Source organism: Toxotes jaculatrix, chromosome 13, assembly GCF_017976425.1.
Source record: "Toxotes jaculatrix isolate fToxJac2 chromosome 13, fToxJac2.pri, whole genome shotgun sequence".
NCBI classification, from domain to species: Eukaryota; Metazoa; Chordata; class Actinopteri; family Toxotidae; genus Toxotes; species Toxotes jaculatrix.
In genome coordinates, this window is record NC_054406.1 from 10823495 (window position 1) to 10836021 (window position 12527).

Below are 12527 nucleotides of genomic sequence, written 5' to 3' on the forward strand. Positions count from 1 at the left end.
CCTTCCCACGCAACAACTGGCAAACATGTTCGCTCTAACAAATGTCGAGCAAAGCCCAAGCCAGCTCTCAGAATTGCAGCCTACCAATTAGCCTTTACGGATAAAAGTAATTTTGTTTGGAGACGAATCGACGATTCATCAAAAGACCAATGTGATGTTACTCTAGTCCAGCGGTACTTCATGCCGATTTATAGTTTTCTGCGTTACCAATCGAGCATACCCTTTTTTACTACTGAATAATTTTATTAGCTATTAGACAGTACCCAGATGTTGATACATTCCTTTATCCAACATCTCCGTACTGACCAATTCGTGCCATACTTGGCCATTACAATTCCCTCACATAAGACACCTGTAATTAGTCATCTGTCAAATCTTAACTCAGTCCCTGTCCCCATGTTTTGCGAGATTCTATGCCACGGAGTGCTTTTGTGTTAAAATTGACACAACAACGCAGTTGAAATGACGTGGTAACATCAGACATTGTGCCCTCTGGTCAGTCCATGCAAACCAGGATGAAATAATTTTCTAGGCAAAAAGAGGAACAACACAGACGGAGTGAAGTGTCAAATGATGGCCGTACTGCAGCTGATTGCACTGCAGCATTTCTTACCAAGGCAGAGCAGCCATATCCCAAAGGTGAAGGACAGCTGAGTTAGATTACATCATCTCTAAAACCACTCAGTAGTGAGTAAAGGGATTTTTCGCAGTGAGAATCCCTCTTGTCAAACTAATACAAGGTTATGCAATTAAACCAATCAGAGAGCCACCAATCAGAATCAACAGCTCTGAGTGCATTCATACTGTGTCATACTGAACAGGCTGTCTATCCATAAAGTTAACTCGTCAATCATGTAATTGCTTCTCTATCACCTCTGTGTTGTAACCTTGTAATTGCAAAGTCTGGTGTTTGCATGCTGCTGTTTGAGTGTGTGCTTTGTTCCTGGCAGACTAATTAGTTTCCTGCTATTTCTTTATCATCATCTCTGCTGCCATCAAATGCACCATGACCACTTCTTCTAGATAAACTCTAAAAACACACTTTCTGACCACAATGACATGCAGTGAGTTCCAAACTAAAGCATGTGACGGAGACACTTGATTGGAGCTGTAATGACTCCTCTTAGAGTAATGATTCCCCCAGTTGTTATCCTCTGTCACACAAACACAGGAAATGTTCCAGTAGCAATAATTCACTTTGAAGCAAAGTTCTGTGCAATATCATTGTAATCACATGAGATCTGACTACATACATTTTTCTTTTACATCCTAATGATGTTGAGGTTCAGAGTGAGCAATGACTAAATCTACTACGGCCATGGGATTAACTTTTAGTACACAAGCAGCTGAGAGCTGAGTGTCTTGTTCAGGGATGCAGTGACTTAATACGTTAAGGTAATTTCCACACAGCAATGGAAATTACCAAAATCTCCACTTTACCCTAGGCAGCAGGCCACCCAGGAATCCTCATCTCAGTTTCCACTGCTACCATTTGTTTAAATGCCAAACTTAAAGATGAATGGTTAGTTTGAAATGGCCTCCAGGACCATATATGTGAATAGTTAATGTAATACACAGGTGCAAGAGGGTGGCGAGGACAAACTGTACATGCCGAGCTCTTTAATAACCATACTGTAACTGAAGCGTTTGGCATATATTGTATTTGTCATTAAAGCCCATGAGCATTTTCATTACAACAAAACACAGCTGCAACTGATTTCACTAATTAAATGCTGCTTTCTGACTTAAGCTGCTTTAGATCACAGCACAAGTCCTCTGTCCTCGAGCAAACATCTAGTAGAGACCACAACCTTGCATCAAAACCAAAACAGGACCAGCTCCAAATGTTTTAACTCTTGTTTTCAATCATATTTGTGCGTGTCAGAGTAGCTAACCCGCTCAATAACAAGTGTTATCAAGTGGTAACAAAAATCATTGTTAGTACTGTGTTTTTATGTAATTTTCTATTGGGACTGACAGCCTATGGCTTAGAATTTATTTTCCTTTAGTAACATTAAAAGCCATCGTCATGAAAACATTGAAGTATTCTATCAGTATACTATTAGTATGAAGGACCGTTAAATTAAATGTAGTAAGAACTGTACATCCATCAAAATTGAAACAAAATACCTTTGTGGTAAAACAAAATGATTACCCAGACTGAACCATTAATGTGAATTTGTTTCTTATTTCTTATTTCTCTGAGGAGACTTTTGTGAATGAAATTACACAGTGGTGGCTAAGTAAAGACAATACAGAAATGAGATCACCTAATTCTAATGACTCGAGTAGTTAAATGTTGATAAGACTTGCAGATCTCTACCACTTTTACTGGTCACAGCAGGAAAACACATCTCATTCCTTGCACCAAAACTGAGTTTAAGCAGCCCTAAATCTGGATTACAGACTGTTTCTAGGAAATTTAACTGTCATACATTCAGAACACACACTAGAGCCGTGGCAGATGAGAAACATATGGTTCTGAAGTATGTTGGCCAGCAGTGAAGATTTTATCCAGAACATGTGTAGTCATCTATGGCTGGTCCACCTCCAAATGCCAAAGATCACACAGACACCAGATGAATGATTTCAGTCAGAAATGTATTAAATTAATCACTTTCATTACTTTAACAAGCACAATTTACAGTCAAAACAGGCTATGGTCCATTAGTGCCTTAGACAAGCAAGTAATTAATACATTAGTCATTTTTAACACGAGGGCAGGATTGTTTAAAAACTGCAGTTATGTCAGGTCACCTTTAATATTATTTGACAAGAGAGATTTAGCTGTACAGTGAAACTGTGCAATAAGTCCCTCATAACTTTAGAGAGGCATGAGGAAAAGCCTGGCATTTTATTAGTCATTTGCACTGCCTCAGAGAGGTGTGTGTACAACTAGCATGTCTTCAACTTTAGAGATATAGACATTTAAGTCTATACCCTCCACATACCATACCATATGTTTGAGCATGCTTAAGAAAAAGATCTTTTGCTGGTTTTTCAGATCCTGGGAGAACAAGGACCAGTCCCTTGGCAAGAGACATCTACAGAAATTAGGGCTGCGTTGCTAAATGTCACAGTATTTCTTTAACCTACAAAAGATTTTGTGCATTTTAAACCAGATCAACCTCTCTCTATTAGAGGCAAGGAGTGCGTTTGGGTGTATGCAGCTTCTCTGTATTCAAGCTCTAGCTCAGTGTAAAGAGAATCTCCCATAGCAATTCCTTCAAGCCTTTCGAGTAAAGGGAAACCACTGAGGTCACAAATGGCAATCACAGCACACTTATATCCATGTAGCGTTAAAAAAAAAAAAAAACTAAACAAAAAAAAAAAACAAAAAAAGAAAAACACATTGATGTCTTATGAGGAAAACACTGTTAGATGGGCCACAGCATAATAACTGGGCAAAACACACTTAAAGATGGAGCTTTAAATATGCCCCAGTTATATCTGAATCCAATAAATAAAAATGCATTGAGGTGAACTGCAATAAAGAAATAGGTTACATCGTCATAATTTCATTTAAACTCTGCAAAGTGAGAGGTCTGAAGTACAGAATCCACACAAGGCAGCGATTCTTTCAAACACTTCAAAAATCATCTACAGACAAAATGTATGTGTGTTGAACAGATACAGGATTTACAAGACTGTCAACATGTAATCAATAGAGATCAGGATTTAAATCAATTGTACATTTTGTAAACTGGATTTTATTTTATTTAGGAAACAAACCACCCCAAACATGTTGGGGGGGGGGTCCCATCTCCAAAGAGTCATCCATTTTGTTGCATAATGTCATTTGAGCTTGGGCTGGAGTTCTTTTAGCTGACAGATTTTTCTGATTCCATCAGAGGGAGGAGCAAAAATAAGAAGATTATCTTCCAGATAAGATTTTGGACAATTGAGGTATCAAATAACCAATTGTTTCCCATTTCTGGAGGTTAAAAAAAAAAAGTCAAATTCCTTGAAGAAATAATAGGACACTGCATTTTCCAAAGGTGGCTGGAATGTTGACCACATTTAGCCCCTAGTCCCAAATACAACGCTGACCCCTCTGCTCACACGGTGAAAGGAGAGGCTAAGGTGGATCTGTGCAATGTAAAATGGGACAGGGGCAAAGGGCAGTTACACACTGTACTGGACCATGGAGAAATTCTTCAGGTCACTGTCCAGTGCCACACCGGCCTCCTGCATTTCGTACCTGTGGGCAAAACCAAAGATCAGGATCAGTTCTCTGCGAAAGTATCATATTCCTCTGACATTCACACAAGTGCTGGACCTTCAGAGACTAACTTGCTCCATACTCACCAGTCAGAGGTGGAGACAGTGTAGTAGATGGGCAGCTGGGGGGAGCTGGAGAGGCAGGTGGACTCCTCCAAGCAGCAAGCTCCCATGTTGGAGAAGAGAAGCCAGTCTCCCACACTGAGCTCAGGCAACAGGCAGCGCTCCACCACCTGGTCCAGCTGGTCCAGTGACGGGCCCCACAGGCTGCTGGGATACACCGTCTCCCCAGCACAGAGCGCATGCTGGAGAGAAAAAAACAGCGTCATCAAATTATGCAATCACCGGAAAAGTGACTGATACTTTCTGTCCGAGTTCATGACAGCTCTATTGTGCATGTAAAATTATACCCTGTGAAACAGGAGAAGAGCAGCACCTATATGACCTCATTCTGCAACTGATGAAATGATCTACTCTAAAACTTTATTTTTTTCATCAGATACTACACTGACGCATCATCATTTGCAAGCTGTATTCCTGTTGTAGCTAAACGCTGTTAATTAATAAGCTAACCTCTACTGTCTATTAGCTAGCGAGCAAACTAAAACTGGATAGCCAGTATCGGCTGGAAAGTATTAGGTTGCAGACTAAAACTGTCAGCCCATTAGCAACAGAGGTCTGGGTGGTCCCACAAGACAATTTCTACTTCACTCGCCATCTTTGTGTTTATTTTATCCTCACTTTATTAGCTGACCGCAGCCCCACTTTTATTTAATGTTGTGTAAGTCGGGCGACCTTTAGTTATTTTGTGATTGTGAGGTAAACAGAGCACAGAAGAGGAAATGCATCATTAACTGTCACTGATCTGATCTGATCCGGCAGGGGGCACAGTTGGGTAGCAACCAGGTGTTTGTTTGCAACTGACCTTTCTGAGTAATGTCACACATCAGGACAACACAACAGAACCAATGAAAGCTCTTTGAGTCAGTGTAGTTCTCTATCAGAAGCAATTCTGATCCTACTTCCTTAAACGCTCACAATGCATGACCCTCTTTTGCCAATAGAACTTGAGCTGCTATCAGATGCCTCATTCAGTCCTGAATGGGGGTTGACTCTCTTGGGTGGAGGCCTACTAACCTTGTGCACTGACGGGGCAGCGACAGAGTTTCCCAGGAGCTTGCGGCTAAATGGGCCATAAACACCCTCATTCATGTAGTACAGGAACTCAGTATCCTCGTTGTTTTCACCTGTGAAAATGTAGTGGGTGACCATGTCAGAAATGCAGAACATAATCTACTAACTGAGGTTTCCAGAGCGAAACTTGACCTCTGTTGGTTTAGTTATGATTATGCAACAGCCATGTGTACAACATTTTTGAAACAACAAATGGGAACACAAACTGTTCTGTCCTTTCTAAAACAGCAAATATTCATCCACACGTATTCATAGTCAGAGCACAGAGACAAAGGCATTACAGTCAGATTTAACTAGGCTACAGAGGACAAAGAGAACCTCAGAGAGAATTAAGCAACTCACCTTGTGTTAGGCTGTCCCAGTGGCGGGTCACCACCTTTTTGCCAATCACGTTGACAGCCAGGCTAAAAGCTGAGGCCACGTAGAAGGTGCCTGGCTGAGCCAACACTTGCACACCAGACAGTGGGGGGAAGTAAGCGTCCAGCAGCGGCCTGAACGCAGACTCAACCTGCACATACAAAGTGTTGTATTTTCACTTGTGTGTTCTTCAGGTAGTAGTATTTGCAGAACACTTACTTTGTTGTTCGACTGGCTATCTAAAGGTTTAAATGAAATTTGTCGGGAAGTTGCATCCTAATCATATCACAGCCGTTTCTCACTTACCTGCTTGAGCTGAAACTCTGAGCCAGTAAATCCACCACCAATGTCCAGGATGTTCATGTTAAAGCCCAGATCCACCTGAACCAAAAGAAGCAAACAGAGTTATTATCTTTAATGAAAAAGAAATTTAGAAATGTAATAAGTATTACATCTATTAAATTGAAAAGATTTTTCAGACAGTACTCACCCCCATGTCAAACACACAGCGAGCATCTGACAGCGCATGGGTGTAAGCCTGCTGTAGGTCTTGGCAGGAGCTGGGGACGTGGAAGGTCACCCCCACCACCTGGACTCCTAGCTCCATGGCTGCCTCCAGCAGGTGCCGACAGCTCTTCAGAGAGGAGCCGAAGGCCATGCTGGTCTCAGCCGCGTGGGCCTCGGTGGTCAACTGCAGCAGCAACCTAGAACAGACAAAAGAAGTCATCAGCCAGGGAGCAAAACATGGATGAAACATCTGTCTAGGCAAGATAAATACATTTTTGACATTAACAAAGGCTTTTCCAATTTTCTCTCTATTTTCAGCCCAAGGCAAAAATGATGAACCTCCCATTCCAGACGGTAAGTACGTTGACACGTTGATCACTTACTTTGCACCAGGGTGTGAACGGGAAATCTTGGACAACTCTGCTTCGTTTTCGCACACAAGATGCTGGATGTTGTTCTTGGCTGCGTGCTTGATGTGTGCCAGCTGCTTGCAAACACCTGACAGAATGATGTTTTCTGGTGGCACGCCATGCTCCAGCACCAGGTTCATTTCAGCCTGGAGGAACAATGACACACAGGTTAGATAAATTAATGGAACAAAGTAAAAGCCCCATCAAAACAATCAAAAAGGCAGTCATAAGCTGACCAGCAATCAATTGAGTGCTTATAATGTAATGGCCCCAGAATGTCAAGAGCCATCATAAGAGGATGAAGTACTGAACAGGTTAAATAAATAATCAGAGCTGCTTAAATTTGACTCTGTGAAGCCTGAAGTTTACCTTGTTGGTGCAAACGAAGCCCAGGCCCAAGGAGGCCAGCACCTGGATTACTGCAGGGCTGCTATTGCACTTGACTGGGTAGTAGGGCTGCAGCTGTGGCACCACGCTCTGCCAGCACGCATGCTGTCGCATCAGGGCACCAAGGTCGCCCACCACAAACGCACTCTTTTCCACCTGTGAACACAAGACGAATTGAAGCTTGAAGATCTGCAAGGAGTGTATTGATGTAAAGAGGAATTACACAATTACCCAATTTACATCAATACACATCAACTGTGTGTTTGAAAAATCAACAGGACAAAACCTGCTGTATAACAAATTAAAGCACTAATGACAGTGTTATGAAAGCTGTCTGAAGCATTTTGGGAATTTCTTCTGAAAGCTGTTAAAAGGCCTGCAAGCTGAACTAACCAGAGCCTGTTCACAGATGTGTCCGTCAATGACATCTTCAAGGGTCACTCCTCCCTCCAGGAGTTCAATGATGTAGCTGGGTGTGTCAGCGAGTCCTTTCATCTCAACCGTATTCCGCTAAGCCGACAATCATAAAGAACAGATAAACAAGTCAAGGGGTCACGACTGAGCCAATGGGGTCCTGCCGGTATGCAACAAACTGGAAAAAAGAGAGAGAGGGAAAACAAAACAATTAATAGGATCAGAACAACTATTAATATCACAACAATACATTTCATTTATTTAATTTAACCAAACAAATTAAATCATATTCATAGTGCTGTTAGTCCTACTAGATGAAAATCAGTGAAAATCTAAAGACACACACACACACACACACACATAAATAAATAAGTTTGTGGTCCCTTTGGACACACATATTGTGACACTGTGTTTTACAAACTCAACACTCCTCAAACAAATACACAAACAAACTTACATTCTTTTACATATAATTACTAAATGTGTAAACTCCATGCACCTCACTGAGCTTTTCATTTAAACCCACTGACTTCCAAACACTTCAAACCCAATACAAACATGTGTTTACTCACAGTGTTAGGCCAAATTCTATCCAGAACACAATGATCCTGGACTTTGCCACAAGTGTATGTGTGTGTGAGTGTGCATGCGTCTGTCTGTGTACAAGAGACACTAAGTCACTCACATGGACAAGTCAGGAGATGGACCTGTCCCGCTATCAGCTAGGATCCCAAGGTGGCTCAGCGTTGAAGTCAAAGTGCTCCCGGTAAAGAGCTGCCCCTAGGCCCTCTGGGTAGCGCTCATACACCTGTGCAAAGACAGGGGAGCCCTGCGGAACAAACGCACATAATATTAGATCCCAACGCAGAGGAACGTCCCTGTAAAAGGAAGCAATTTACTGTGTGTTTGTCACAAGGAGGGGGAAAAAGCACTTGAAATGCACGATCCTTGGCTAGGCTAATTAGTCATTACTATTATTAGGTCATTACAGTGTTTACCCGTTATTACCTGTGGATTCACATTTGTTGTCGCTGGGGTCAAATTTCACGGACAAAATCACTGTGTTAGGTAAATTTTGCGCCCGTTTACGTGGCTTGTGTATTTATAACCCAACAAACATCCAGTGTGTTATTTTGGAGTCATTGTTTATCATTATTACTTCACGTAATGCGGTAATTATCTATGTACAACACGCGCATGCGTCGTGGGGGTGCAAATAGTGTCACAACTTGACAAAAGAGATATTTTTATTGCAATGCATCAACAAAACCCTAACTTTACCACACAAATGTCATTACCTGTTACATTTAACAGGCAAAAGTGCGAACATAGGAAACGCCATCGCGAGAAAACGCGCCTGCTGAGAGATTCCTGACAACGAGAGAACCGCTAATGTTGAGCTGGCTGCCGACAGCACGTCGATACAAGAAGCTTATGTTAGTGCTGTATTTTATAATAACCTATAAACAAACCTCACTGATACAAAACATGGATAAAAACAAAATCCAGGTACTTAGATCGCTCCGTAACGAAATACTACCTCGAAATCCAACATTAAGACATCTAAAAAAAACACAAAAACCCAATGAATCGGTCTGTCATGTGTGGCAAGAAGGCAGAAAGACCAGCCCGCCATGTTACGTCCGCTTGCTGAATCCAAAGAACTCAACCGAAGTGTTTCGCTGTACTTACGTGAGATAACGGCCAGAATGTTTTGGAAAATCGTCTTCTCTTTTTCGGCGGAATTTTTAAAGAGTAGTGGGCACAACGATATAAGAAAGAAAGAGGGCCGTTTTTGCCATATGTTTAGATGAGGGACGAGCGTCGGTCGGGCAGTGTCTTCTCTATCGGCTGGTGGGTGGAGAACTACTGGAACAGTACAGGGGAAGTGGAAAAGGTATCAACGGCCCGGGGGCGGGACCTAGTGTTCAGTTCCACCAATGAGCCCACTGTATTTTTGAGAACACACCAAATATGTATTTCCGAACATCACACAGGCCGCAGTAGATCAGTGATGTTTATTCACGTTACATAACCATAAACTTTCCGTAGATGGCCGCTCGTTTCAGTCAATCAGTCCTCAAGACCTCTGCCCCTCTTGTTTTCATGGGACAGTTCAGATACACTTCTTGTTTTTGTACAGTCCCACCTGCTATAATGTATGAATAAGAGGTGGACCCCCCAAAACCCAGATTTAACACAGTCCACTTACAGTTATAAAAGCATAATGAGAGAAGAGCTTACGCATAATAGTAAATAAAATGTCAACTAATATTTTCTTAAAAGCCAGCATTGGTGTAACTAACACGAACTAGCACTGTGCAAAGTCGTCAGATGCTTTCCACTCCTCAATACATGTAATCAAAACCAAAAATGTCTCGTAGAGCAGATATTTCTCTGTATATCCAAACGAGAAGTCCAATTTTGTATGCACTTACCCGTGTAGTCCTTTAAAGTGCCCACATGTAAGTAGCTATAAACATTTTATTGAATTTCCAAAGTTCATTGGACAACATACTACTGTAAATATGAAGGTGTGGCTGAAACTTTCTACCCCTGTTTGAATGCCTTAGGACAACCTTTTGGGTTATTTGTTTAGCTTTATTTTTTGTTTGAATCAGTCATTTTTAAGTGTATGTCCAGTAAACAGCTTAAAAGCTTATTGTGAACAAATATTCAAGGTAAACTTGCACTTTGCACTAAGATGCTCTTTATTACTTGCTTACTTTACTTATTCTACTTTGTATTTATATTTTCATAAGTGTTCTTTTGTTTAAGTATTTGTGTTTTTTATTTATACGTGTGCCTTAAAGCTGGGAGTCTCTGCAAAATTTTGTTATGTTCGCATAATGACAATAAAGACTCCTGAATCTTGAATGTTGGCCAGAGCCTAAGGATATGACACGACTTAAAATACTGAATAATTTAGAGTAAATTTGAGGAAAACATAACAGGACCGATCATTACCTGCTCAACCTGTATTTGAACACCTTTAGGTATTTACAGATGGCTTAAGGATATTTATGGGTTTTTTTGTTTGTTTAATTAAAAAGATGACCTTGTTTTAAGTCACATGCTAACAACAACTGTTTCCTCTATGATAATATGATCTTACTCCCACCATGATATTAACTTGGATGAGATATGCAGTCCTTTTCATAGAAACCTTTACATTCAATGCATGAAAAGCCAATATCCCTATTCATGAGCCTTGGAGACATTTGTAAGTGCATAATCACAGGCGTCATGGCTGAGAAAGTTATGAGGTTGAGAAAGTCACTGGGCCAAAAGCCTTGTTATTACAGCACTCAGTCAGTTACATGTTATTACTGTTTTCACAGCCTTGCAGAACGTAGCTGTATACCTTTGTCTGGATTCGTATGGAGACTTAAAGAATTGTAAAAACAATGGTATAGAACTGTCAAACCTTCAGAAAAGACAAAACACACAAATTATGCCTCTGTCTGTCTCTGCTTTTGACATTCACTGTGTTCCTACTTGTGCCTGATGGAATGCGGGGGATTATTAAGATTCAAGAGCTTATTGAATATTTTGTTGATTAGACCTTAAGCCTTTGTCACACTCACTCCTAGCCTTATTTCAGCTGTGATAATTTAATGTTTTATGCAATCCAGTTTGATGGGAGGAAATTCATTTAGCAAAATTTACTTCATTAAGCATGGTAGTCAGGAGTTTGGTACAACTCTGAAAATCTCAGCCTGCAGCCACCTTGGGTCGTATGACTTGTGTTTCTGTGGTATTGGTGCAACATGCTGCATGGCTTCATCTGTGTGTCCGCGGCTCTCTGCCTGTCCTATAGCTCTTATCTTTGTTTTATGTCGGTCACTCCAAGGGACACTGTGTTCGCAAAACAGCATGGCCTAGAAAACACCAGATTCTACACAACAAGTAAAATCCTGTGAAAGTGATCTGACACTAATATTTTGAAGTATCTCAACTGGCTGGCCTCCTTTACTATGTTTAGAGACCAAGTGACTGGGTTGAATGTACAGTCACAGTTATGGCCCTGAAGTACCTACAACAGGAATAGCTGATCACATAGGGCCATGAAATTCTAATTTATGAGAATTAAGGTATTTCCAGGTTCTTACAACTGGCTTCTAAATGTATTTGGGGCTAATGGGACAATCAGGTAAATAATCAAGCCATAAATGGGCAGCAACATTACATAAACACATAAAATAGGCAGATGACAATGACAGTTTTCATCTTTCTATTTTTAAAACTGCATTTTTCAGAATTATGTTTGCATTCTTTCCATTTTATGTTAACAGATATCAGAGTTTTTGATTATGACTGCACAATTATAGCATTCAAGACTGGTGAAAATCCTTTAGTTTAGTTTGTCCCAGTTTCCTTTCAAAAATGCAAAAAAATGTAAAGTACATGCTTCAAGGTTCACATCAGGGTCCATGAGGACAGGAGTAAATTAGATTTTGAGTTTCAGTTCCACTGAGTTTAGTTAAATGTCTTCAATGTCCTCAGGAAGGAAATTCAATTTGCAGCCAGAAGTAACAGATATAAACAAACAACAGCATAAATAATCAATTCTCGATACCACCATCACACCCATAAATCCAAAATTAAAACATTTTCCAAACTATGAACAGTTCAACAAGACAACTTATCAAAGTGTTAAGGATGCCTGAGTGGCTTGGCAAATTCAACAGATCAGCCAGTATCTTTATATGGCAGAGGATTAAGTAACAAGAATTATCAGAAATGTCAGAGCAGAAATGCCAAAGATATTTTTGAGGGGATTTAGCAACAGTGTGTCCATTACATAATCTCTCTTCTCTGAAAACACTGACTGTTAATGGCTAGTATTTTTCAACTGTTAAATGCCTGGTCTGTTCACCACAGACACAGCCGATGTTTTGACCTGTCAAAGTAGGAAAAGCACATTTGTTACTAATGACATTAAGAATGGCTCTGTGTCCCAGAAACTACAGTGAGACCAATGTCATTCCTTTTATTATTTATACCATTATATATGGTGGTATGTCAAAATGGCAT

General features: G+C 40.6%; 1 protein-coding gene across 1 annotated transcript; it reads right to left on the minus strand.

The window, feature by feature from the left end:
- Positions 1 to 2584: 2584 nt before the first annotated feature.
- Positions 2585 to 9348, minus strand: azin1b (antizyme inhibitor 1b). The gene is made up of 11 exons (XM_041053395.1): positions 9183 to 9348; positions 8176 to 8319; positions 7470 to 7668; positions 7059 to 7232; positions 6663 to 6835; positions 6263 to 6476; positions 6079 to 6153; positions 5758 to 5923; positions 5359 to 5468; positions 4309 to 4526; positions 2585 to 4201 (listed from the first exon to the last, which is right to left on the minus strand). Exons 3-11 carry the CDS (start codon positions 7569 to 7571, stop codon positions 4126 to 4128), a joined length of 1308 nt encoding a protein of 435 aa, XP_040909329.1. The 5' UTR covers positions 7572 to 7668; positions 8176 to 8319; positions 9183 to 9348; the 3' UTR covers positions 2585 to 4125.
- Positions 9349 to 12527: the final 3179 nt, after the last annotated feature.